The following is a 26369-nucleotide window of genomic DNA, read 5'->3' as shown; positions in this document are numbered from 1 at the left end:
TGGGTTCAGTTGGGGTAAGAGCAGGGTGATAACCAAAAAGTGGGCCCAGTGAACAGTCCCTACCCCATTTTCCTGCTTACCTAGCCTCCTCTCAACTAGACCACAGAGGTTGGTGTGGGATAGGAGGCAGGGAGGTTGGGTAACACTGGTGTCAGCACCCCCAGGAAGCCCTGTCTCACTAAGCCCCACAAGGCTCATCACGTTGCTTTCTCTGTACGAGGACAGGATAATAGAGCACACAGACGACATTCTTATGTCGTTCGCATGTAGAAATAATTTGGGTAATTTGGAGTTAAAACAGACTATTAAAATAAATTTTGGAGCTACAAAGATGATTTCTCAGTTAACTGCTTGTCCAGAAGAACTGAGTTTGGTTCCCAGAACCTACACCGAGTAGCTCACTACTGCCTGTAACTTCAACCATGGAATCTGGTGTCCCCTTGTGGCCTCTGTGAGTACCTGCATCTGTGTGTGCATACACACACGTATATAAACAATTAAAAAGAAATTACCTCACTTCTCTCTCTCTCCCTTGGTGTATGTCTTAGGGTTTCTATTGCTGTGAGGAGACATTGTGACCATGGCAACTCTTACAAAACAAAACATTTAGTTGGGGTGGCTGGCTTATAGTTCAGAGGTTCAGTTCATTATCATCATTGTGGGACATGGGGGTGTGCAGGCAGAGATAGTGCAACAAGGCCACACCTCCTGTTAGTCCACTCTCTTTGGGGATTATTTTTTAAATTTCTTTTCTTTTTTTCTTTTCTTTTTTCTTTCTTTTTTTTTTTTCGAGACAGGGTTTCTCTGTAGCTTTGGAGCCTGTCCTGGAACTAGCTCTTGTAGACTAGGTTGGCCTATAACTCACAGAGATCTGCCTACCTCTGCCTCCTGAGTGCTGGGATTAAAGGCGTGCGCCGCCACCACCACCTGGCTGGTCATTTTATTTCAAATCACCACAGTGTACTATTAGAAAATCCAGAATCACACATGTAGTTCAACTGTTCCTAGTAGATGTGCTAGGTTTGTCTGAGAAATATGGTGTTGAAATTGGCTGTCTCCTACTAAAGGTCTGGTGTTTTTTCTTTATGATCAAATGCATGTGGCCACCAACCCTCTCAATAATACAGAGGAAACTTACAAATTCACTGTATCTTCCAGTTCCAGGGGGACAGAGCTGATACGCAGAGCCTACTAGTAACAGAACCCACCATCCCTCAGATCCCAGAGGCACCAGGGCAGCCAGGAAAAGGTAGATATTGAGACCACCAGCTGGCATAGCTGAGCCTCTGCAGCCAGACTGGCTCAGACCTCCTCTAAGAACAGCACTACTCACAAGCTCTCCCCATTTCTGCATGCATCTCAGAAACTTCCTATAGCTTACCTGTAAACAGAGGTAAACTATATTTCCCACCTGCCCAGACCTGAATAATCACACAGAAACTATATTAATTACAACACTGCTTGGCTTATTAGCTCAGGCTTCTTATTAACTAACTCTTACATCTTAAATTAACCCATTTCTATTAATCTATATATTAGACTATGGCATGCTGGTAAGGTTCCGGCATTTGTCTCTTTCAGTAGCTACCTGATGTCTCCTTGACTCCGCCTACTCTCTCTATATATATATCTCTTCCAGCCTGGCTATGTTCTGCCCTGCCATAGGCCAAAGCAGCTTCTTTATTAACCAATGATAATAAGACATATTCATAACATATAGAGGGTAATCCCACATTACTTATTAACATAATTCACAGTAAAGCTTACCTTCTGAAAGTACATGCTCAGTATACAATTCAATGAAAGAACTTCTCATCGCCTGCTAGGGACCACCCCACACCCATCAATTATTGCCTGAGATTACTGTCCTGCCTGGTCCTGCAGCCATTCTGTCCCAAAGAAACACACAAAGGCCTACATTAATCATAAACTGGCTGGCCTGTTAGCTCACGCTTCTTATTAACTCTTACATCCTACATTAACCCATAATTCTTGTCTGTGTTAGCCATATGGCTTGGTACCCTTCACCAGCAAGGCATTCTCATCTTGCTTCCTCTGCGTCTGGGTGATGACTGCAGACTGAGTCTTTCCTTTTCCCAGAATTCTCCTGTTCTCGTTGACCTGCCCCTACTTTCTGCCTGGTCACCCTGCCTGTACTTCCTGCCTGACTACTGGCCAACCAGCATTTTATTAAAACAATACAAGTAACAGGGTACAAGACCATTGTCCCACAACACTCATGTACAGAGTGTTTACTAGTTCTGTGTGGATACATTTCCATTTACCTGAGGAATCATGAGATTATTTTTCATTCTGGTATTTCATTTTAGGCTTCTACTTGCAGTATACTTTACCACAGCCTCACCCACACTTGTTAATGTCTTTCTGCAGCACACTGCACCCCCATCTGAGCTAAGTGCACTACAAGACAGTTTGTGAGCTTCGGAGTTACTAAAAGCTGTGCCTTCCCTAGAGAATCAGAGGATGGGATTTTCACCTGTTGGCCATTGACTGCTGGGTATTTAAGCCTCCATGGTGCTATTAAAGGAGGGCTTTGTACCAGTGACTGGAGGTCCGTGTGTCTGTCTCTGTGTTTCCTCAGTGTGTCTCTGTACACAGAGGAGACACTAGAGTTACCTTTCCACTGCTTATTTCCATCTGATCTCTAGACCCTACAAGACCAGAGGAGTGGCTAAATGACCTCACCTCCTTGAGCATTCTGTCCTAAAGACAAACTGAGGCTTGGTCTCAGATATGGACTTTTAAAAATAATTTATTTATTTGCATTTTATGCACGTTGGTGTTTTGCCTACATCTATGTCTGTGTGAGGGTGTTGAATCCCCCGGAACAGGAGTTGTATTATAGACAACTATGAGCTGCCATATGGATGCTGGGAATTGAACCTTGGTCCTCTGGAAGAGCAGCCAGTGCTCTTAACTGCTGAGCCATCTCTCCAGTCCCCAGATATGACCTTTTGAGGCTGCTTTAGCTGGTCCCTTGGACTCTTCAGCAAAACTCAGTCCCCAGCATAGAGACAAGGGCCTACCTTCCACCTGACTTCTGCAATTCTCACTCCTTCTTCAAGATTCATGAGTGGATTTGAAATCATTCCCAGAGGACCCCTGATGCTCAAATGGCAGCCACACAAAGACTATGGACCCACACAGAGTCAAAGGCCACGTGTCTGTCCAACTGGTATGCCTCTGGACAGGACGTCATTACTACAGCTACTCCACAGGGTCCCTGCTCACTTAAACACAAGCTACCTGGCCTTCATAATCCATGTGAACTGTATGAGGAACTCATCATGCAAGCTCAGGAGGAAGTCACTGTGGCTGACCTTTGGGGTTCAGGAGGAAATCCTTGTAGAACTCAGGACAACCATGCAACATAAGAAAGCGGACTGTGTTAGTTATTTTCTAGTGCTGTGCAGACATCATGACAAGGCAAGTTATAGAAGAAAGGATTTACTCACAGTTCTAAGGGTGAGTCCATGACCACCAGGGCAGGAGGACGGTGGCAGGTAGGCAGACATGGCACTAGAGCAGTAGCTGAGCGCTTGAACCGCAAGGGTGAGGCAGAGAGTGAGCGCACTAACTGGGAATGCTGCAGGCTTTTGAAACCTCAACCCAAACCCCAGTGACACACCTCCTCCAATGAGGCTACACCTCCTGGTCCTTCCCAAACAGTTCCACCAACTGGAGACCAAGCCCTCAAACATTTGAGACTATGGGGTTCATTCTCATTCAAACCACCACATTGGCTATGGCCACTCTAGGAAGAATTGTGACCCATGGGAAAGAATATGGGCAGGTGGGAGGGCAGGGATAGAGGTTAAGGTGACCTTCTGGGAAGGGGCACTGAGTAACAAAAGGGAATGGAGCCCACATGGGAGTGTGGCAGCCTGCTTAGGGACAATGCAGGACCTGGGGATTGGGCAGAATGGCTGTACCAGAACCTAAAGAAGGCGGGTCAGGCCAGGTGGTGTGGTACACACCTTCAATTCCAACACTCAGGAGGCAGAAGCAGACCGATCTCTGTTAATCTGAGGCCAGCCTGATCTACAGAGCGAGTTCCAGGACAGTCAGGGCTACACAGAAACCCTGTCTTGAAAAACAAAAAAACAAACAAAAAGAAGGAAGAGGAGGAAGAGGAGAAGGGGGAGAAGGAGGAGAGGGAGGAGGAGGAGGGGGAGGAGGCAAGTTATTCCAGACTGCAAGTTTAGGGACGCTCACCCATAGAGGAAGGCCAAGGTACACAAAACCCCAGGAGCTCAGGTTTACAAACTCTGCTAAGAGCCAAGAGTTGGCTGAGACCATCCGCGTGATCTCATTCCGTTCTCATAAAGGCCTTGCCAGGACAGAATTGATCGCTGCTATTGCTACACATAAGGATGAAGGGTATGAAAAGCTCAGTGTCTGTCGGGGTCACACAGGAAGGAGAACCAGCTGTATAACTCCGAGCACAGGAGACCAAGAACTAGGCCAGGAAGGTGAATGGGCCCAAGTACAGTGGATCCTAGCTGCTTGGGCTGGGTGCTGTGGTGCTTACTCGTGAGCCAACCTGGGTAAGTCATGGCACCTCAACACCTGGTCACGGAGAAAATCTCAGCAGCTTTGGGTAAGGCGTAGTACTCATGCTGTGGGTGGGCCTCATCCAAGCAGAATGTTTGAAGGTAGACATCAACCTCCATGTGTCCTGCACAGTCCATATTGGGCCGCCCCACCTGTCTATACAAGGGCACAAGCCCTGTCCAACTAGTAGTTTTTTGGATAGCTTTGATCACACAGGGTAAAAGGCACGTGGAAGAAGACCCAGTTCCGGTGGCCATATTTGCAAAGGGGAGGAGCAGCCAGGTCAGCTCCCACTTCCTGAGAAAGGTATGTAGGCAGCCCTACCAATAGGCCTATGCCAGACTCCAACCAGGGGAGTCACATTGCAGGCAGTCCCGCACAGCTTGTAGCTCCTGGAGCCGTCAAGCCCATCCGGTCACTTCCGAAGAACACGTACTGGGCGAGGCCAGCGGCCGAGCTCTGTCAAATCCTTGGGCTGCTTATCCTTCAAGCCGCCCACTTGGCCTGAAGTTGTTGAAAGGCAGCTCTGCCATGCACCATCCACACTTGTCCCAAGAGTCTTGGCCCGATCGCTGCAGCGCTTCCGGACGACTTTCTCCTAAACACTCTGCTGACCGGCGTAAAAGACGTAGAGTGCCCAGGGCCCATTGAAGTTTTGAGCTTGGAGTAAGAAAGATGCGGTGGGCCAGGCTTGAGTAAGGGGCGCGGTCACATCGGGCGAGAGGCAAGAACCGGGAGGCTGGGTATGTGAGGGGGAGTGTCCATACGGATATGGGCATGGTCTTGTTGGCGCTGAGTTGGGCCAGGGCGTGGACAGAAAGGCCTGGAGGATGAAGGGGCGTGGCTATGTGGTCGGCTGGAGACCCGGTCCTCAGTGCGAAGGATTGAGGTTAGGTGGTTCAAGGCGGGGCCTCGGGGAGGGGCCTGGGTCGGGGGCGTGGCTTCGGGCAGTTGGTCTCAACCACCTCGTGTCTCAACTCCAGGTGTCTTGTGTGCACTTTATTCGGGTATCATCAGGTGCTTTTCTCTGCTGTCCTGGCCCCGAGCCCTTGTCCCTGGCCCACGGCCCCCCAACTCCTGTGGGACACCCTCCTCCCGCCCCGCACTCACCAACTAGAATCGCTGACTTCTTTCGCGGCAGAGCAGGTGTCCCCAGCTCCATGAGCTCTCTAGGGGATCAGGTACGGGACTGGCATCAGGGCGTACTGGCCGTGGCAAGCAAAGACTGGGATCGCGCCCTGTGCCTCTTCTCAGATGTCCAGGAGCCGCGGGCCAAGATGTACTTCAACATGGGCTGCGTGCGACTGATGGCGGGGGATCCCGAGGCTGCGCTGCGGGTAAGAAGCTTCCTGGGACTGGTGATAGAAACCTATGGGGCATATCCCTGGTGGAGGCCTTTAGGGGAATGCAAATGAAGACATAACTGCGGGCATGAATCCTTATCTCGGAATGGACGCCCTGGAAAAGGACGCCCTTCTCCACCTCATAGACTCCTGGAAGTGGGAGAATTCCTGCCCCTTCACCTTGTCCTTTACCTAGAGATCGTTCCACTAATGCTTCCTCTTAGTGACTGCCTGAAGCAGGCAGGAGGTTTGTGGTTGGGAGAGCCCTCTCTTAGTTGAGGCCAGAATGGGGCACAGGGCACATAGCCACATGTGCCAAATGCATCAGTCCTGTACCAGGCCAGGTCTTCAGGACTGAGTTTGGGGGGGGCACCCTAAAGGCAGGCTGGAAGCTGGGCCAGAGTCAGCAGGCTGGGCTCTGTCTGTCCTGTGAAGGCACACGTGTGGGGAAAGTGATTTAGCCGTTGCCTGTGGGGATGGAGGTACACACAGTTGTCTTCCCAGTCCTGAGCACTCCCATGTCTCCCCAAATGTTTCTCAAGCAAAACTCAGGAATGCACACTGTAAGAGGAGGCAGTCATGGCATCCCCTGCGTGTGCTCCTCAAAGTGACAGCTATTCTTGGGTGTGTGATGTAAACCCTCAGCATCCTGCCACTAACCTAGACGTTGTCATTCATATGGCAGTGATCGACCTGGACACCACACAGAGGAGAAGCAAAGACACCCAGGCCCCAAGAGTGAGAGTCAGTTCTCTCCTTCCATCCCGTGGGACCCAGGGATCAAACTCAGGTCTTTAGGCATGGTGGCAAGTGTCTTTACCCGCTGAGCCATCTCGCCAGCCCTCTTCTGTTACTTCTTATATCTGCATCTGCCCCTCCGATTACTTCAGAACTGCTTCTTCATTAAAAGGCTATTGCTCAAGCCAGTCATGGTGGCGCCTGCCTCTAATCCCAGCACTCGGGAGGCAGAGGCAGGCAGATCCCTTGAGTTCGAGGCCAGCCTGGTCTATAAAGCAAGATTCAGGACAGGCTCCAAAGCTACACAGGGAAACCCAGGCTCAAGAAACAAAAACAAACAGTAACAACAGCAACAAAAACGAACAGCAACAACAAAAATAGAACAAAGAAAAGGTTATTGTTCAGGAGAGGGAATGTAAGGATCTGCTACCAGGTGTTCAACAGTGAGTCATAGCCTTCCAGTGCTCACCTCCTCACACTGTAGCTAGAGAGGGCTTTGGAATGCTCTGCCCTAGAAGAATGGGCACTGCCTTAAGTCAACAGAACTAATGTGTATAAGCCTAGGCATATCGGTTAGACCCGGAAACTCTAAGAAGCAGGTGGTGCAGCAGCAATAAGGAAACGAAGGGTGCAGCTCTGATGTGACTGCAGTTCACCCTGTCAGTGTGACACCTGCAATGGTGGATGCAGCTACAAGCAGCCACCCCGTTTCCAGGTCGATTGTGGCGTGGGAAAACTTCAAGTCAGATGGAATTCAACAGTCAGTCCACCTGACCAGTTTTGGTATCAGGAAGCTACACCAGGTTTAGCTGATGGCTGCTTTCCCTGCTGGGGACAGACATTTCCGTGTCTGGTTTAAGGATCTGTGCTGCCTGTATACAGAAGACTTTGCGATTCTGATTCTAATCTATATCTAGTGTACCATTTTGTGTGAACTACCAAAAGAGATGTTCAAAGATTTATTTATTTTATGGATGTGAGTGCTCTGTCTGCATGTCTGTCTGCACACCGGAAGAGGGCATCAGATTACAGATGGTTGTGAGCCACCGTATGATTGCTGGGAATTGAACTCAAGACCTCTGGAAGAGCAGCCCTCTCCAGCCCCTGAAAAGAGATTTTAAAATGCCAAAAGTCTTACACAGTTCTGTCTCCCAGAGACAACTGTTACTGACATTTTGGAGCATGTTCTTTTAGCTCTGCGCTCACTGTAGACAGAATGGGTTTCTGTACCATAGAGATACATGATCTTCTGAGGTGCTTGGTGCAGCCGAGAAGTCTATGCAGCGACACATTTGTGCGGGCTCCAGCTTGGCAGGCACCTACTGCAAGCAGCTCTTGTCCGTTAATACATTTCCACATGCATTTGTGGGACTGGGTTCTTGGGTCACTGAACGTTCTGTTCCACAAGCATTTTTGTCCCCAGGCATTTGACCAAGCAATGTCCAAGGACCCCTGCATGGCTGTTGGCTTCTTCCAGCGGGGAGTGGCCAATTTCCAGCTGGAGAGGTGAGTGCATGCAGCAGGGTCCCCTGTTCCTCATTGGCTGATTCACAGGCTCAGCTCCTCCCTTGTAGTTACTGAGAGGCCCCTGCTGCTCACAGGTTCCAGGAGGCTGTGTCTGACTTCCAGCTGGCCCTGGCACAGCTGAGAGGCAATGCTGCCATTGACTACACTCAACTGGGTCTGTACTTCAAACTGCATGCCTGGGAGGTGAGTGGGCATTCCATGTGTGCAGGGTTGGACACCAAGTAGTGTTGCCAGGCCTTGGAGGTGCTCTGTGGTCCTGGGGTTCTGCGTGGGGGGAGTATAGGGTTCATGGGAGTTCTAAGGTTCTGCCATGGTCCTGGGTTGCACTAGGCATCCTATCTTGTAGTCTGAAGTCCTGGCTGGAGTCCTAGGGTAAGGGGCTGTCACCTTTATGTTGGTGCTACTGTCATCGTCAGCCATGTGGAATGAGGTGCCCTGTCTAGCCAAAGACTTTTGGAGCCCTAAAATCCCCCAGCTCCTTGATTGCCCAAGGAGGCCGGAGTGGCCATAGTGGAAGCCGGCTACTCTTGCACTTGGGAGCCAGCCAGAATGGGCTCATGTGGGGGAAAAGCGGGACAGAATTGAAGATCATGACAAGGTGACAGACCAGTTTGGGGGAAGGGGAACGGCTCAGCAGTACCTGCAGCTGCACCAGAGGAAAGAGTAGGAACAGAGGACCTAGGGAGAGTGGGTGGGTTTCTCTCCGCATAGCAAAGCTGGTGAAGGGAGGATGGGCTCTCAGCATCGTGAGTTCACATGTCACTGGGTCTGTAGAATAGCCTTAACTCAGTTCATCCTGCCCATGAGAGTGTTCTGAATGTGGGGTTCTGAATGTCCCTGGACAGTCAAGGGGAACCCTTAGACACACTCTAGGTTTCGGGGCACAGAGAGCAGTTAATGGGGGGTGGCAGAGTATAGAATTAGGAGGGTGTTAGCCAAGGGAATACTTTGTGAGCCACCATGTGAGAGCTGGGAGTCTAACCTAAGTCCTCTGGAAGAGCAGTGAGTACCCTCACCCCTGAGCAATCTCTCCAGCTACCACCCCTCCCCAGCACAAGGGGACACTTTAAAAGATAGAGTTACTTCTGCTGTTTCAAGCAGAAAAGCTCAAAGCAAAACATGGCCCTCCGAGGACTCAACGGATACCGGGAATGAACACTTGCATCTTACAACCGAGCCAGCCAGGCAGCAGGTGGCCTGGTCCCTACCCATAGCGCCTATGGCAGCTGAACTCACAGAAGAACCTTCAGCTACTATGACTGGGGAGTTCAGATGAAGACCATCTGGGGAGCCTGGCCCCTGCTATCACGGCTGCCCTGTTCCTAGGTCCTGTACAACACGGCATCAGCACAGTGCCAAGCAGGGCTCTGGACCAAGGCTGCCGATACTCTAGAGGAGGCAATCTCCAAATGGCCAGAGGGCGCCCAAGATATCCTGGACACTGCCCTGGACCAAGTACGGGTAAGAAGGGCAGGTGACAGTCACACTGGTTTGGAGCCAGGTTCTATAGCTTATGCCCTAAAGACAGACTTATAGGACATGGAGAGAGGGAGCTGGGGTGCCCCATACTTCTTGTAGTGAGTCACATGATGATAGCCCAAGCATCCCCTCTGCTTCGAGGCTCAGTTATTGCAGCCGTGGCCATCCAGGTTTGCATGCTCCATCCCAGAAACAGGTACCCCTGCAGCTGCAGCAAGTCCCCAAGGGTGAGGTCTTCCAGCCTCCCAGGCAATACCTACAGCATCTGGAGCCCATGGATTTCCTCGGCAAGGCTAAGGTAAAGCACTAGGGTGATTTCCAGCTTGGGTACCCAGCTGCCAAAATGGCAGTTGTAGCCCATGTCAAACTCACGGTGTGGTGGCTCCCACAATGTGTTTATGGGGTGTAGGTCAGGCCCCTTGAAAGTCAGACAGGTAAGAGAGTGGGCACATGGCTCCTAGGGTTGGGGTTGGGTGTTCATACATGAGGCTGTAGCCCCGGAGGCAGAACTTACCAGAAGTAAGTCAGTTTTAAAGGAGAGGGCTCAGGCCTTTTGATGGGAATCCCTATTGGTGCCCCTCCCCACCCCGTATTCTTCTCCCAGATGCTCCCAGCGTCTGTCTGTGCATCTTCATGTATTTCTGTTTCTGCATCTCTGGTACACATATCTGCAAGGGATGTGGTGGCCCGTCTGGACCATATCAGGCCCCCTAAATCACAGGCTATGGGGGAATATCCCACCTTCAAATATAAGAGAGGAACTCAAAAGACTAGTCACTTGGATGTCACAAAGAGAGGCCAACTTGGTATTGCATGGATGACCCCTGGGCTGGCCTATGGTTATTTCAGCAGTCCTTGTGCTGGGCCAACACGGTGTGACTATGTGCAGCTGCCTGAGGTGTACACTGCCTGTGCTTGTCGCCTGAGGTGGACTGAGTACAGGTGGAAAGGACACTACCTGTGTATCCATCAGAGTTCACTTAGATGGCTGTTACAAGAAACAAGAATATTTAAAAAGTTGTACTAAAGTTAAGTTGCTATTATTAGTACAGGTTTCTCTTGGTCATCTTTTTTTTTTTTTTGGTTTTGTTTTGTTTTGTTTTTCAAGACAGGGTTTCTCTGTAGCTTTAGAGCCTGTCCTGGAACTCGCTGTTGTAGACCAGGCTGGCCTCGAACTCCCGAGTGTTGGGGTTAAAGGCGTGCGCCATCACCACTGCCAGGCTTTTTTTTTTTTTAAGCTGTAGTGGTCCAGCAGTCTTGAGCTAGGTGTAGGCAGCCCACACCCTGCAGATTACAGCTACAGAGGGATCAGGAATTGGGGGCCTGGAGGAGCAGCCTCAATGGGGCCCTAACCCAGTTGTATTCCTGTCCCCACCAGGTGGTGACTTCTGTTATCCCTGACAACCGCACCTCAGACGGCTGGCCTCAGAAGGTAGGTGGGTAGGCGTTGAGCAGATCTCTGCCTGGTTTGTAGAACTGTGGGCTGATAAGGAACAAAGCTTAGGCAGGCTGGGTCCAGGGCATGAGTCGCTGCTGGGAAAGCCTTGAGAATGAGGGCCCCCTCCTTCTATGGCCTTCAAAGGGCTGGCATCCACCACATTCCCAATCTTCCTGCTCTGACCTGGCAGGGATGGCTGGTCACTTCGGTTCATTCTTCTGTCATGAGCCAGAGCAAGCATAATCTTCTGGGAGGGCAGGCAGCTCCTTGACAGCCAGGCTAGGGATATGCTCAGTCAGCCATCGTGGCCTGACACCAGGGGATGGGCTAGCAGGGCCAATTCACTGGTACATACTCAAACCCACCACAGGGACCTGACGGGGATTGTCAACAGAAGGATGGAGCCTCTGTTGGACATACAGTGATCACAAGACAGCCTGGGGCAGGACAGGTCAGAAGGCCCAAACAATGCCAACCTCCTTCCTGGCCATTGTAAGTCGTCAGAGCCCCTTGTGCCTGGGTGAGGAGTGGTTAGGCAGAAACCCTTGCTGCCCTAGTGCAGCCCTAAGAGCCTGGTGAGTGGTTTAGTCACCTCCACCTCTTTTCTCTCCAGTATTCAGTTCATCCCAGTCCAGCAGTTCAATGTCCTTTACAGCTGTGCTCAAAATCCCCAGGTCCTTAAACCTGCATCTCCGAGCTCCTGCCCTGGGCTGTAAACCTCACAAGGGCCAAACGTTGCTTTACCATAGTCTCCTTTTAAACCTAGTTCACAGGCCATGTCAATGAGTGCCCAACAGAGGCTAGAGGTTTCCACCTCTGCGCCAACTCGGGATCCCCGAGGCTGGGCACCTCCTTAGAGTCTGTCCTGGGTTTCTCAAGGTCCATGGAGAAGCCACCAAACTGGAGTCGGGGATCAGTAGAAGGCCTGGGGAGCAGGCTGACTCCCCGCCCCCACTGGCAACCTGTTTGTGGACTCTATAGACCTATGGAGACCCAACCCTGTCCCCAGATGTGCCTAGAGTTTGGGACCACCATGCATTTACTTCCAAACTTCCTGCCAACTGCTGGCCAAGCTCCCAGACCACATCTTTAACCGCTGGCGGTGCCAGGATAAAGCCCAAGGAGTTTCTCCCTTGAGTCTAGACCCATCACCTCAAGAACCCCTGTACTTTAGGTCCCAAACCCAGGACCACACTCTTCTGGGGGGGGTGCAAGTGTTTATAATATCCAACAGAGGTAAAGCCACGTCAGGGGAAGTCTAGGAAAAGCCACCACAAAGTGGCTCTTATGGGTGCAGAGCTGATAACTAGAAAGTAGCCAGGTTACCAGCATCAGTGAGAACTGAACACTTCAAAGGGGGGGGGGGAGGCTGTGGATATATTTATTCTCCTTGACTCATGGCAGAATTAGATCTATGTAAATAAAAAACAAGAACCCGTGCTTGGAGCAAAACCCTCCTGAGGACTGAAGTGTGAATTGTAGAACTTTGAGGAAAAGGTGACCTCTTTACTGAAACTTGGCAAAACGTTTGGCCTGGACTGTACTTTACGCTTAGCCTTAAGATGCTTGTGTGACTTCTTGACATACAAAGTAGGCTCTCAACATCCAGTTAAACATGCTTTTAAGTGGAAGGTGGTAGCCCTACACCCCAACCTGGGCACATCTGTAGACAGGCTCCTCATGTTGATTAAATTCCCTCCCACCTGAAGGAAAGTTGGCAAGCTAAACAATAAAAAACACTGGCAGGCATTCAGATCGTGCAAAAATAAATTTTAGGCAATTTATACAAAAACAGTTCTGTATAATGTGAGATGTAACAAAACCAACTAAACAGTGTCAAGACAGCTGCAGGTGGGGTGTGTGAGGGCCAGTTCAGAACAGAACAGAACAGCAGCAACAAAAAGCCCTTTCTCAGCTCAGGACAACGCTCACTTCCTTGTGGCTCAGATCCACCCTTTTCTCCTGCAGCCTAGGGTCCCCTCCCCTACAGCTTTCTGACTCACCTGAGCTGCCCCTTCTGTTGAGGTCCTGCTACCCTGTCTTCTTTTGCAGGGGTCCCGGATGGAGCAAGTTGCCCATCAGTCTTCTGCGTCTATGGGTAAGAGGATCCCGAGCAATAGGGGAGGGGGGGCCACCTCAGCAGAGCTGGGACATGGGCACTTGTCCCTTAAAGTTTGGGGCAGAGGACAGCTGCCTGCCAGTCATTCATCACTTCAAAGTATCTTCTTTGTGGAAAGGTGGTCACATGAGCCGTGTTCAATGCTACAGCTTGCTGGCATCCGGAGGGCCTGACCCAGGCCCCCCTGAAGACTCCTCAGAAGCTGGGGTAAGAGCTATCCTCTCCAGTCCCTCCTCACCAGCTACTTGAAGCAAGGGCAGCCCTTGCTCAGATTCTATTTTCCTCCTTGTAGCCCGGTCCCTACTCTGACCCCTTGGGTACAAGGACCACCCTGCCTTCAAAGGCTATGCAACCCTGTTTCTGTCCTCAGGGAGCAGCTACTGAGGACCCTGAATCCCTGGTGACTGTCACTGTGCAGTGCCACCTTACTGTGCCCCTGAAGGCCCCAAGAGGCACTGACCTGTCCAGCCTTCGAACACTGCTGGCTCAAGCCCTCCTTCACCAGGCCCAGAGGGGGCAGCTCAGGTGAGTCAGAAAACTGAGGGGAAGGAGACCCTAGGCTGCAGGAGAAAAGGGTGGATCCCAGCTACAAGGAAGTGAGCTGTCCAGAGCTGACAAAGGGGGTTTTTGCTGCTGTTGTTCTGTTCTGAACTGGTCAGTTTTCTGGCCCAGGAAGGGACCAAAGCTAAGGCCTTCTTAGCTCTATGCCTAAGATCCTAGGCAGTCACTGGAAGTAACCCCGAGGTTAACTTCCTTTCCGGGGAGACACAGGAACTCCCCTACATACTGTAGCGCACACTCAGGACCCCCTTCGTAGTTACCAGGCCCCACGAGAGAAGTTCTGGACCCCAATCTCCACGGAGGACTCACTGCAGAGTGCATGGAGGAATGTGGCCGTGGGCTCACGAGGGTTGCATCTCCAGTGCCGGGTGAGGCAGGGGAAGAGGCCGTGATGCCCACCAGCCCCAGCAGGTGGAGGGGAAAGCCCCTCTCTTGTGCCACCCCTGCAGCCCATCCTTCTGCCACAGGGGGCCTGGGGCCGACCAGTGCTCTACCAGGTAGTGGCTCGGCACAGTTACACAGCCCGAAGGCCTGAGGATTTGGACTTCCGCCAGGGGGACACAGTGGATGTTCTGTGTGAAGGTAGAACAAGACCGGCCTTCCCCAAAGCTGCTGGCTTGTCCAGGCCTGGTGGGGGCTCTATTCTATAGGGTTGGGGTTTGGCTGTAAGCAGACACAGCATCCGGCATGTCTCCACAGTGGACGAAGCATGGTTGGAGGGACACCGAGACGGCTGCATCGGCATTTTCCCCAAGTGCTTTGTGGTCCCAGCTGGTGCCTGTGTGGAAGCCGGAGCTGTTCCAGGACCCAAGCCAGGAGACCGGCACTAGCAACATTGTGACAAGATCAGTTTTAATTTAAACAAACAAAAAACTTTCCCCCTCATCCCTGTGTGGTCTGCCTTCCAGGGTTGATGATAAAGATGATCAAACTTTCCCCCTCATCCCTGTGTGGTCTATCTTCTGGGGTTGATGATAAAGAGGATCCAACCAAAAGTTCTTGGCAGAGGGAAGCTGGGCTGGCCCACAGACCTAGATTCTGACTGTCTGGTCTACTTTGATTATAGCGAGGAAGCAGGGGTTTCTGCTGGGCTGGCCATGCCTTCAGAGGTAGCCCTAGTCCTGCTGGGCTAGCCACAGCCTTGGGAGGTATCCCTGTCCCGTCCCACAGCTGCCCCTTCCCAGAGCCTCCTGTTTCCATCCCTTGGAAGACTACAGACCCCATAGCCAGTGCCTGAGGGCAGGGGGGAGTCAATACTATCAGGAATTGGCCCACTTGGTCTGCTTGAAGGACTAGAGCCCTTAAAGGTCAGGGGTTCATGAGGGCAGGCATCCAGGATGTGCGCCGTGGGTCCTGTGTGCTAAAGGCTTTCTTTCCTGAGGACGGTGGATGGTGGCTCACAAGGTAGACAACACAGACTTTTGTGCCGTTGCTGCTGAATCCTAACGCTGTTCCTGCTTTAGATGCGGAACAGCCTGTGATCTATTTCCGCTTGGTTTCCCCTAGTCCTGGGTCCAGAAGAGCTGAACGGCAACTGCTCCTAGAACGGCCACGAGGGTCAGCACTGCAAACACCACTCCTGCCATCCAGATGCTGTAGCTCTGCGCCCGCCACTGGGTGGGTGCCTCTGCTGGAATCATGCCCGTGAGGTTCAGCATGTAGCCCAGTGTCCAGCCAATGTCCATGCCACCTGCCTGCGAGACACACGGCTGCTCAGGGCTGCTGGGTGTCTGCCCTGGGCCCCATCCTCTTCTCACCCCGAACCAGACATGCTGAGGCTCTGGGTGCCAGTCACCTGCTTCTGGAACTGGATGTTGGGCCAGGTCTCCTCGCTGAATTTGTAGCCCTCCAGCAGCAATACGAGGATGTACAGGCCTGAGGCACAGTAGTCCCGTAGCCAGCGCTCCTGCCCAGGGTAGCTGGCTTCCACCTTGAGTTCCAAAAGCAGATGTAAAAGTGAGTTTCCAATACTTCCTAGGATTTTCCCCTCCCCAGCGATAGTGGGACCACCATACATCCAAACAGTCTCCAGACAGCAGGAAAGTGTTAAATGTTTTTTTTAAAAAAGTCCTTCTCTAAGTCCCCATGGAGACCATCCTCCAGCTAGGACTGGGTGGGGTGGCCAACCTCATGACAACCAGAAGCTGATCTCATCAGGGCTCTGGACTTGTTTCTACCCAAAACAAGCCACTCACCCTACCACGGCATTTTCCTCCCCAATCCTGGTACCTAAACATGGCTTTGCCATGAATCTCTGTCCAGGAAAAACCAGTAAGACCCCAGAGGCCCTGCTTGACCACGGTGCGGTATGGAGAGGGTGCTAGGGCCGCATCCAGGGTCAGGTCACCTACCAGTTTCCAGGGTGTCTGACAGAACTTCCAGACAGTGTCATTGACAATGTTCAGCGGCTGCCTAGAGGTGAGGTTCAGGAAGTGGAAAGTATAGTAGAAGTTGGAAAAGGCCTGGGGGTGTAGAGAAGGCCGTATCAGCCTGAGGGAGGCCCAGGACACTTCAGTCAAGTATTTCCCCAGTTTCAGAATCCCTAAGAGCCAGCCGGGGCACCTTAGAAGGATACCTGGGGCCCCAGAAGGAAGCCAGGGCTGGGAGGGAGGGGAACACGCTTACATAGAACTGGCCATATACAGGAGGCTGGTAGACTCCATTGAAAGCACAATCTTGGTCCTTACAGCTGGAGGAATTGAAGAGATTTCGGAGGGCTGCCACACAGTCCCTGGGGTTGCCTGTCCCTTCAACTGTGAGGTTCTGAGTGAAGTTCAGGGAATCTGTAGTATGGACACAGGGCGACTCATACACCGGGGTCAGTGACAATGTGGCCTGGTAGCCGCTATGGTAGCATGGGTGTTGGACCCGGGATGCTGAGCTGTTCTGCCGAGAGAGGAAACGCCATGAACTCTAGGCTCTGGTACACTCCCCGACTCTACCCCCATGCCATCCCACTTCTCCACCCTTTAAATACCAGTCTAACCTGTGCCAGCTCAGCCAGGAGCCTTATCAGGACCTGGTCCCGCCCAAAACAGAGGTAGCTGTGAGTATAGACGCTGTAGTTGGCCCCGTACAGACGGAAGGTAACCTGGCTGCTCTGGTTCAGGATGGGGCCCTGAGGCACGAAGCTGATCTGTGTGGAGGCTCCACCCAGGTCCAGAGCACCAACCAGCATCCTGTCTTCAGGCAGAATCCACTGTCCAGAGGAATACTGACCACAGAAGAGACGCTTAGCTGTGGGCAGCCGCTGGTGCCAGCTGCCGGCAGCCAGCTGCAGGCACTGGTCTCTCAGACCCACCCCTCCCCCTTGGGCTGCCCCTGCACCTTGAGGAGCATCCCCAGGACATAGTTGATAGTGATCCAACCAAAGGCACCTTCATCCTGCCCAGCCAGGATCTCGGCACCCCAAAAATCCACAGGAGACTTGCTTAGTGTCAGGGAGACTGCAGCTAGGATGTCTCTTGCCTGAGAGCTGTTCTTCTGGCTGGGTAGAGGGGACCATGCTGGAGGAAAGCCTCACCCCAACCTCCCTCCACTGCATCTCACCCCAGGGTATTCAAGCCTGGCTTTCAGGAGTGACCCTAACAGATGTAACCTGGTACTACCTCACCTGAGCAGCCTCATTCCTGCTGTGGCCCCCAAGAATGTGGGTGTCTCTTGATGCTGGGTCTGTGGGATCAGTGCCAGCGCCTCCTCCAGGCAGCTCTTCAGGCTTTCCCCAGCCTGTGTTGGGTCAGAGGCGTAGGAAGAGATCCCAGGTCCTGAAACACAGTACCCTAGGAAAAGGCTCCAGATCTGAAGGTTGGGACTCAGGGGTGGCCTCCAAGGACGTCATCACAACCTAGTGCTTGGGACCCGTGAATGTGACCTTTTATGGAAGAAGGAAGGGTTCTCAGGCTTAGTTAAGGATTTTTGAATGGGGCTGGATGGTGCTTGTCTATCATCGTAAGACTCAGGAGGCTGAGGCAGGGGGATAGAGGGTTCAAAGTCAGTCTGGGCTACACAGCAAGACTCTGTCTCAAATAACAACAAAGGAAACCTACAGATAAGGCTAGTGTGTTTGTATAGTGGGCTCCAAGTCTCATGACTACTGTCCCTACAGGGAAAGGTGGGAAACCCTGAGTTTCTCCCACTTCGGGGCTTCTAGAGTATGGCTCTGCCACCCCCAGGCCTCAGTCGTTTGACTCTAGAACTGAGAGGAAGCCCAGGAAATGAACTCAGGACCCAGCACTTGGTGGCTTCTGTCATCAATGTGGGCGTGGAACCTAAAAGGGATGCCCCAGGACACCAGAGCCGCAGGACCTGGGAGAGGCACAGTGTCTGAGAGATCCGTGTGTGTATTCCCATCGGACACAGCCCAACCGAGTGACCCTGCTTCTCACTTCACCGCTCGGTTGAGGTGCCTTCCTGAGGACTAGAAACGTAGCTTCCACCGTCAAGTGATCCTCCTGTCGTTGCCCGGGAGTCCAAGCAATGACCTACTATGGGACTACCCACTGACCTTCTATCTGGCAAGCCAGGGTCTGACTGACCACTCCAGTGTCCTTCTCCTTGTTTGCTGGCCACTGGTACACAAACAGGGATGTGTGGGAGGAGCCGGCGTCAAACACAATTCCAAACTAAGAACAACACTGGGATCAGACAGGTGTGGAGGCCAACATCCTGGTCACCCAGCCCAACCCTCTCAGCAGGTCCCTGAGCCAAACCTTGGTGTCTGCAGGCAGGAAGACGTTGGTGGCCTTCACCAGGATGAGCAGGAGCATGGTGAGGCCCGAGGCTGCTGCGATCCCCAAGAGGGCTACGAAGACCCGTTCCTTCTGGGAGAGTCTCATGGCAGGAGGGGCAAGCTGCAAGGGTCAGGTGGGTAGCAGTGGACACTCAGACTCTACCTGCTGTCCCAGCCCCAGCCTTCTAGAGGCAGGGTCTTAACACGTCCCAACTTTCCTTAGATGTTGTCAAATCTGAGATTCAGACAGCCTCCCTTGGCCAGATTAGTAGCCAGGACAGTCACAGTTAAAAAAAGGCCAAGAGCAGTGTCCAGAGTCCAGCTGGGCAGGCCCAATATTGTCACAGAGCCTGAGGGCTAGTACACAGCCTGGTGGAGCCGGGACAGTCATTTCTTCTTCTTTTTTTTTTAAATTTATTTTATCTACATTGGTGTGAGGGTATCAGATTCCCTGGAACTGGAGTTATGTGAACTGCCATGTAGGTGCTGGGAATTGAACCTGGGTCCTCTGGAAGAATAGTCAGTGCTCTTAACCGCTGACCCATCTCTCCAGCCCCCCGGGACAGTCATTTCTGATGCCACTATCAAGAGCTAATGGAGGGCCAGGTGAACCCCCTAAATAAGCCTTGCCTTCCCTCTCCTTCTGGGCCCCTGCTCTCTTGACTCCCCATGAGAAGCCCCAGTTCTGAACTGAACTCAGGCCTTCATGCCAGGGTCTTCTCTCTGGAAGCCTCAAGGCCAGACCCATGCCACTTGGAGTCCAAGGACCAGATGTGGCCCCTTCACAAGGCCAGCTAGCAGTCTGTGCTCTTAACAAAGACATCTGCTTCTTCTGGAAATCCTAAACTTGGGTTTCTCTGATGGGGATCTGAGAGAGTTTAGCTGACCCCAGATGAACCTGGGCAGCCGACCAAGGAATGTTATTATCCTTGGTACCCCAGAGAGCTACACCCTCATCTCCCTTGGAGCCCTTACCCACTCCAACCCACCAATGTGAAGAAAGGTCAACCCTGTTTCATGGCAAGTCTCACAAGGGATGCTGTTGCTCACTGGACTGGTCAAAGCCAGAGTGTTCCCTGAGCCTCCAGCAGTTTGAAAGTCCGTGACTTCGTATCCCGTGGCATATCTCCCAAGAATGAAGACATTCCCGGTGTTTTGTGAGTGACAGACAGAGGACCCCTGGGAACAGGCTAAGTGAAGCACAGACCCATCTGAAAGAAGGGAGATTGTGGAAAGAACGGACAAAAGACCCAAACAGCACCCAAGTCCAGAGATAAATGGGGCACAGGGAGGAACCAAGAAGACACAGACCCCACCTCAGGGAATGTAGCCCCTGAGGCTAGGTAGTCATAAAAGGAGGATGAGATAGGTTCCCCTCGCCCAGGATGGGCAGTCCCCTCTCCTACCAAGCCAGCCCACAGACCAGGACAGCCCCTTGGGTCCCTCACCTGAGCTGGAAGCCAACCTTCAAGGGTAGCTCTGGAGGAAGTTGTGTTCCTGGGTGCAAGTGACCTGCACACCTGTTGCCCTCCACACCCTGTCTCCGCCCACTTGAGCCTGGGGCTGTGGTGGGAGGGGCTGGCCCGCTTTCTGTCTGCTGCTCAGGGTCTGCCCGCTACAGTTTTCTGGTCTGTATCATTAATTCCAAGCTTTCGTTTTGCTCCTGGAGAGGAGGAAGGGCAGTGCTCCTAGTGCTCGGGGTGAACTTTGGAACTGTCCCGGGAATGACGGAGAAGGTAGGACTGGGGACCCCCCCCCCCGCCCCATTACCGTGGACCTTGCCCTCTGCCTGCTCACTTGGGCCAGGCCAGAGCAGTGTCAGGGAACAGGTGACGGAGCATCCTGGACTGGAGGCTGCGTGCTACAAATCTGCAAAGGTAAGAGGGCCAGATGAAGCCCTTCTCCTTTAGATCTGTTGAGTTTTTAAAAACATAAGGTACAGGGCCTGGATATAGCTCAGTCGATCCAATTATTTACCTAGCAGACACAAAGCCCTGTGTTTGAGCCCCAGAACACACGAAGCCACATGTGTGCCTGGTGACAATCCTAGTCCTCAGGAGGCAGGAGGATCAGAAGTTTATGGTCATCCTCTGAGTTCAAAGCCAGCTTGGGCAACATGAGCCTTTGTCTCAAAAATAATGAGAACCAATTGGAGCTGGGGAGATGACTCAGTCGGTAAAGGGCTTGCTGTAGAAGCGTGCGGACCTGCGTTCAGAGGCACAGCACACAGATAAAAGCCAGGTGTGGTGGCACACATCCGTGGATGGGGTCGGGGCAGAAGCAGGGGAATCTCCAGTTTAGAGAATTAAATTGGAGTAGGGGCTAACCAGTTTAGCTGAATTAATGAGTTAGCTTCAGGTTCAGTGAGAGACCCGGTCTTAGATAAATGGGGGGGTAGATAGATAGATAGATAGATAGATAGGTAGATAGATAGATAGATAGACAGGTAGATAGATAGATAGATAGATAGATAGATAGATAGATAGATAGATAGATAGATAGATAGATAGACAGGTAGACAGACAGACAGATAGCTAGATAGATGGTGTCCTAGTTAGGACTTCCATTGCTGTGATAAAATGCTGTGACCAAAAGCAGCTTGGGGAGGAAAGGGTTTATTTTGCTTACACTTCCAGGGAAGAGTAGCTCAGCACTGGGGGAGTCAGGGGAGGACTCAAGCAGAACAGGAACCTGATGCAGAGGCCATGGAGAAACGCTGCTTTCTGGCTTGCTCTTCCAGGCTTGCTCAGCCTGCCTTCTTATACAACCCAGGATCACCAGCCCAGGGGCAACACTGCCCTCAGTGAGCTGGGCCCTCCCATATCAATCATTAATCAAGAAAATGCTCTAGGGGCTTTCCCACAGGCCAATCTGTTAGGGACACTTTCTGAGTTGAGGTTCCCTCTCCCAAAATGACTCTAACTTGTGTCAAATCGACATAAAAACTAGCCAGGACAATTGGCCTTGCAATCTTGAGATACACATAACTGTTAAATACCTTCCTTTCTTTTTCATCCCAATATTTTATATTAATAATATCACAGTATAAAACACTGCAACTTTTAAAAGTCCCACAGTCTTTAAAAATTCAGTCTTGTGGTCGGATTTTCTTTGGTCCACCAGTTCACAAATGACAACACGGAGATTTATTATAAAACCTTGACATTAGCTTAGGTTTGTTCCTAACCAGTTTTCAGAATTTTAAGTAACCCGTACTTTTAAATCTATGTTCTCCATGAGGTCGGTTACCTCATCTCTATGCTACCCTCCTGCTTCCTCCACATCAGAATGGCAACTCCATCTTTCTTCTCCGCGTCCCCTTAACCTCTTTCTGCCCAGCTATTGGCCAGCCAGCTCTTTATTAAACCAATCACAAGGTGCCTTGGCAAAGACACATCTTCACAGTGTACACAAATATTCGGCCACATAGTCTCTTTAAAAATATAAAGTCTCTTTTAAAGTCCCAGCCTCTTTAAAATAACCAGTCCCTAAAATGTGCAGTCTCCCTAAAATATATGAAGTCTTGTAAAATAAAAAATAACTACATACTTGCTTACTTGAAGAGAGAAAAGTTAGGGCACAGTCATAGTCAAATGAAATCAAAACCAAAATTCAGCAGTTTAAAAAGTGATTAGCCAGATGGTGGTGGTGGTGTGTGCCTTTAATTCCAGTACTCAAGAGGCAGAGACAGGCAGATCTAAGTGAGTTCGAGGCCAGTGTGATCTAAAGAGCGAGTTCAAGGACAGTCAGGGCTACACAGAGAGACCCATTTCAGTGCTTGCCGCCCAGGACGTAAGGTCTCTCTCTCCAGCCTCTGCAGGATCTGGCTTCCAGCTTTGTTTTCAGGCCTGCCCTCGGCAACATACCCAGCCTGTCTGCTGGGCTCAGATCAGCCCCAGTGCATGGCTACTGCTGGCCTCGGCAGTCACCGTGGTCCCAGCATCTCCAAAAACACTGAGGTCTCTGCAGCTGGGCTGCATCTTCATCAGTAGCCTCTGCTAGGCTCGCGTCTGGGACTCTGACTACCGCATAGTGACAAGCCTCAGCTGCTCCCCGTCTCTTCAGTCCTGGGGCTTTGACTGCCACTGAGGACACACCTTCACCAGTGACCTCCTCTGGCGCCTCTCAGAACTTCAGCCCTGAAACTCAGCACCAAGCCTCAGCGGCTCTCCGACCCCTTCCTGCCTTCAAAGTCAGTTCCACCTGTGTGGCTCTGCAGTTACTAAATTTGGCTGCCAGCAGGAGGTTCAGCCCTAGCCACCTCTCTACCACAACTTCTGTGTGCTGACCCTGAGGAAACACTTCCCTAAGATACCACCTCACTGGTGTTGGTCTCTGCTGTTTTCTTAGGGTTTTGTTTGTTTTATTTTTTGTTTGTTTCATTGATTTTTTTTAAAGGTTTCTCTGTGTAGCCACGGCTAAGGTGAAACTCACTCTGTCGACCAAGCTGGCCTTGAACTCACAGAGATCTGCTGCCTCTGCCTCCTGACTTGCTGGGATTAAAGGCCACCATCTCCCAGAACTTTAATGGCTCTTAATTCAAAATGTCACATGAATGACCCTGATAAGGTCTCAGGGGACGTTCCCTAGACTGGAGTCCAGCTGCTGAAGGTGCTGTCAGCAGAGCGGGAAGGTCCCTAGACTACAGCCCAGCTGCTGAAGGTGAATACCAGCAGTGTCCCCTGACTGGAGCCAACCAGAGAGTCACCGGTACCCCTTATGCCCATAACAATAGATTTGTAATTTTTTGCCTTTAAAACCCTGACTAAGAAGGGTGGGGCACTTCCTCTGGTCCCCACTGCGTTGGTGTGCAAGACGAGTCACGATTTGCACTACAGGATTAAACCTTGCTTCTGCATTTTGGTGAGTCTGTGTCTCTGGTAGCCTTCTTGGGATCTCCACAACCTGAGCACTACACTATGAGCCCTGAGCATGCATCAGCTTTTCCGCCCCAAAGTGCAAATGCTACCACAAACCTCACAAAAACACATGATCAAGTCTGTCAATACCTCACTCCTAGTACTACTTTCTCTCTTAGTGAGGGCCTTCTTGTTGTATTTTTTTCAGAGACAGGGTTTCTCTGTAGCTTTGGAGCCTGTCCTGGAACTCACTCTGCAGACAAGGCTGGCCTTGAACTCACAGGGATCCACTTGCTTCCCAAGTGCTGGGATTAAAGGTGTGCACCACCACCACCTGGCTGCTTAGTGAGGGCTTCTATTGCTGTGATAAAATACCATGACCAAAAGCAATCTGGGGAGAAAAGAGTCGATTTCACTTATGCTTCCTACTGTCTGTCGTCAAAGGAAGTCAGGGCAGGAGCTCACGCAGGACTAAAACCTGCTGCAAAGCCATGGAGGAGTGCTGCCTACTAGCTTGCTCCTCATGGCCTACTCAACCTGCCTCCCACGCCACCCAGGGGTGGTGCTGCCCACAGATTGATCCCTCCCTCATCAATCACCAATCACAAAAGTGAAGGACAGGCTTGTCCTAGGCCGATCTAGTGGAGACATTCTTCTTTTGATCTAAGTTTTTTCATTTACCAATAGACTCGGGAGTCAAGTGTTGGGGTGAAAACCTGCTAAATCAGAGAAGTCAAGAAGCAACCAGCAGAAGTTCCTTTTTGGCCAGAGACCCAGCAAGACAGCATCTCTTCATCTGTCCCAAACAAAAAAGGCCTGAGAATCTCTGAGTACCTCCCTAGTCCTTACTGTGTGTCTCTCTACCCATCTTCCCAGGTCCTCCATACTCTCTATGGCTAACTCTTGTCAACTAGTTGTTGGCTCTGCCCCTGATCCAAGGTTAATTTTGTTAACACAGTCTTGAAGTCGTACAGTGTGACCGAAACAAACAAAAATATCCCCCAATAGGGTGTTTTCTCAATTGAGGTTCCTTCTTCCAAAATGACTCTAGCTTGTATCAAGTTGACATAAAACTAGCCATCATAGATAGACAGACAGACACAGGATAGAAAGCATTAGAGGAAGAGATATCTGGTATCTATTTCTGACTGAAGCATACCCACACATTATACACACAAATACAAACACAAACTACACAGAGACATAGAGTAAAAATGAAACTTAAAAAGGTACAGATTGCCGGGCCATGGTAGCGCACACCTTTAATCCCAGCACTTGGGAGGCAGAGGCAGGCGGATCTCTGGGAGTTCAAGGCCAGCCTGGTCTACAAGAGCTAGTTCTATGACAGGCTCTAAAACTACAGGAAACCCTGTCTCGAAAAACAAACAAACAAAAACAAAAACAAAAAAACGTTGTATAGAGTCTGTGACCACCTTTGCCAGGGTCTCCCACGCTGCCCTCCCCCACCAGTTTGTTTCATGTTTGCTGCACAAGGTCCCTTTCTTTGTGCTCCCATTGTGATCCCTGTGAAGAGGAAGTTCAGTTTGCTGTCCCATGGAAGAGGATGGAGGTCTCTACTTTTCTGATTGACTGAAGCTGCCGTCAACATTCTTGCAGAAAGATTCTCAAGCTTCAGCTTCATTTATTCAAGGGCACCCAAAGCTGGGCTGATGGAGGAAGGTCATTGGCTAATAAAGGAACTGCCTTGGCCCATTTCATTGGTTAGAAGATAGGTGGGAGGAGTAAACAGAACAAAACGCTGGGAGGAAGAGGAAGTGAGGTCAGACTCGACAGCTCTCCTCTCGGGAGCAGATGCCTCAGAGAGAGACGCCATGCTCCCCGCTCCAGGGAAGATGCACGCTATGAAGCTCCGACCCAGGATGGACAGAGGCTAGAATCTTCCCGGTAAGACCGGTGCTACACAGATGATAAGAAATGGGCTAGTCCAGGTGCGAGAGTTAGTCTAGAAGAGGCCAGGTAGAAATGAGCCAAGCAGTGATTAAATGAATACAGTGTCTGTGTAATTATTTCGGGGCATAAGCTAGCCGAGCAGGCAGCTGGGGTGTTGGGGACACAGCCCCGCCGCCGCTCCCTATTACTACACTGGGCGTGTTGGCACACACCTTTAGTCCCAGCACTCGGGAGGCAGAAGCAGGCAGATCTCTGAGTCCCAGATCGCTATGGGCTACATAGAGAGATCCTGTCTCAATAGTAATAATAATAATAACAATAATAATAATAACACCCAGGAAAGGGATACTGGCATGCTTGGCAAAAAAAAAATCTGTTTAATCTGGTATGAAGTTACTCATCCCAGGAGACCCAGTTTTCAAAACTCCTGTCAGATTTTCCTTCTGGCCAAGCCGACATAAGGCATCGGTGTGGATTTTAATTGCATTTTCCTTGGGACTGAGATGTTGACCATCTTGTTCACAGGCCTACCTACATGTACTTGTCACAACCCTTACTTTAAGAGTCGGCCTAGAGGATCCTGTACAGTCTTGATCCTGGCTTCTTTGGACTGACAGTGCATGTTGGAGAAGCCATGGTAGCAGGACCGGGGGCAGCTAATCACGTATCGTACGTCAAGCCATAGAAGCAGGGGCCAGGCAGGGTGGTTCTTGCCTTTCTGTAGTCCCAGCACTGGGGAGGCACAGAGGCAGACCCGATCTACACACCTAACTCTATCTGGTGAGATCCTGTCTGAGAAGGAGGAGGAATGACCACAGTTCCCAGTGCCACCAAGATGAATGAGGAGGCAATGGGGAGGTGGGAAGGTGGAGGATTGAAGTGGGGTTTTAATTTGGTTTTGTAATTAATATTCTTATTTTTTTATTATTTCTTCTTAAGTTTTCCTTTAGTAGGGGACACTACAAGGTAACGAATGGATACAGAGGGACTGGGAAATGAATGTGGCTGAGGTGCAAGATGTGAAATTCCCAAAGAATCAACAAAAAATTATGTTGGAAAAAAAAAAAGAAGAGGAGGAAGCCAGGTGGTG

The 26369-nt window shown here is 51.0% G+C and overlaps 2 protein-coding genes across 5 annotated transcripts; one reads left to right on the top strand and one right to left on the bottom strand.

Moving 5' to 3' along the window:
- Positions 1-5449: 5449 nt before the first annotated feature.
- Positions 5450-14723, top strand: Noxa1 (NADPH oxidase activator 1). Of its 3 annotated transcripts, XM_075985363.1 has the most exons (14): positions 5450-5464; positions 5559-5912; positions 8080-8162; positions 8258-8366; positions 9510-9644; positions 9853-9960; positions 11041-11094; positions 11471-11551; positions 13153-13198; positions 13338-13426; positions 13590-13744; positions 14037-14148; positions 14248-14362; positions 14480-14723. In XM_075985363.1, exons 2-14 carry the CDS (start codon positions 5736-5738, stop codon positions 14608-14610), a joined length of 1395 nt encoding a protein of 464 aa, XP_075841478.1. In that variant the 5' UTR covers positions 5450-5464; positions 5559-5735; the 3' UTR covers positions 14611-14723. The 3 variants fall into 3 exon arrangements, with proteins under 3 accessions (XP_075841478.1, XP_075841480.1, XP_075841479.1); XM_075985365.1 differs by lacking the exons at positions 5450-5464; positions 9853-9960 and having other exon boundaries at positions 5532-5912; XM_075985364.1 differs by lacking the exons at positions 5450-5464; positions 11471-11551 and having other exon boundaries at positions 5532-5912.
- On the bottom strand, positions 14678-20237 carry Entpd8 (ectonucleoside triphosphate diphosphohydrolase 8). Of its 2 annotated transcripts, XM_075985361.1 has the most exons (10): positions 19958-20237; positions 18490-18630; positions 18285-18402; positions 17394-17544; positions 17108-17267; positions 16758-16994; positions 16406-16666; positions 16132-16242; positions 15576-15710; positions 14678-15474 (listed from the first exon to the last, which is right to left on the bottom strand). In XM_075985361.1, the coding sequence occupies exons 2-10, from the start codon at positions 18613-18615 to the stop codon at positions 15283-15285; spliced, it is 1491 nt and encodes a 496-aa protein (XP_075841476.1). In that variant the 5' UTR covers positions 18616-18630; positions 19958-20237; the 3' UTR covers positions 14678-15282. The 2 variants fall into 2 exon arrangements, with proteins under 2 accessions (XP_075841476.1, XP_075841477.1); XM_075985362.1 differs by lacking the exon at positions 16758-16994 and having other exon boundaries at positions 16406-16563; positions 17158-17267.
- Between the last annotated feature and the right edge of the window lie 6132 nt (positions 20238-26369).

Source organism: Microtus pennsylvanicus, chromosome 9 (assembly GCF_037038515.1).
Source record: "Microtus pennsylvanicus isolate mMicPen1 chromosome 9, mMicPen1.hap1, whole genome shotgun sequence".
Lineage (NCBI taxonomy): Eukaryota > Metazoa > Chordata > Mammalia > Rodentia > Cricetidae > Microtus > Microtus pennsylvanicus.
This window is presented reverse-complemented; position numbering and strand designations above follow the sequence as displayed.

Bases quoted from the DNA above. Each gene is read 5' to 3' on its own strand.
- Entpd8 (XM_075985361.1), bottom strand. From the start codon at position 18,615: ATGAGACTCTCCCAGAAGGAACGGGTCTTCGTAGCCCTCTTGGGGATC. The intron at 16,995-17,107 runs GTGCAGGGGCAG...TTCTGTGGTCAG, and splicing joins TCCTGGGGATGCTCCTCAAG to TATTCCTCTGGACAGTGGAT. The intron at 16,667-16,757 runs GTATTTAAAGGG...CTCTCTCGGCAG, and splicing joins AGCTGGCACAGGTTAGACTG to AACAGCTCAGCATCCCGGGT.
- Noxa1 (XM_075985363.1), top strand. From the start codon at position 5,736: ATGAGCTCTCTAGGGGATCAGGTACGGGACTGGCATCAGGGCGTACTG. The intron at 5,913-8,079 runs GTAAGAAGCTTC...TTTTGTCCCCAG, and splicing joins ATCCCGAGGCTGCGCTGCGG to GCATTTGACCAAGCAATGTC. The intron at 11,095-11,470 runs GTAGGTGGGTAG...AACCCACCACAG, and splicing joins CAGACGGCTGGCCTCAGAAG to GGACCTGACGGGGATTGTCA.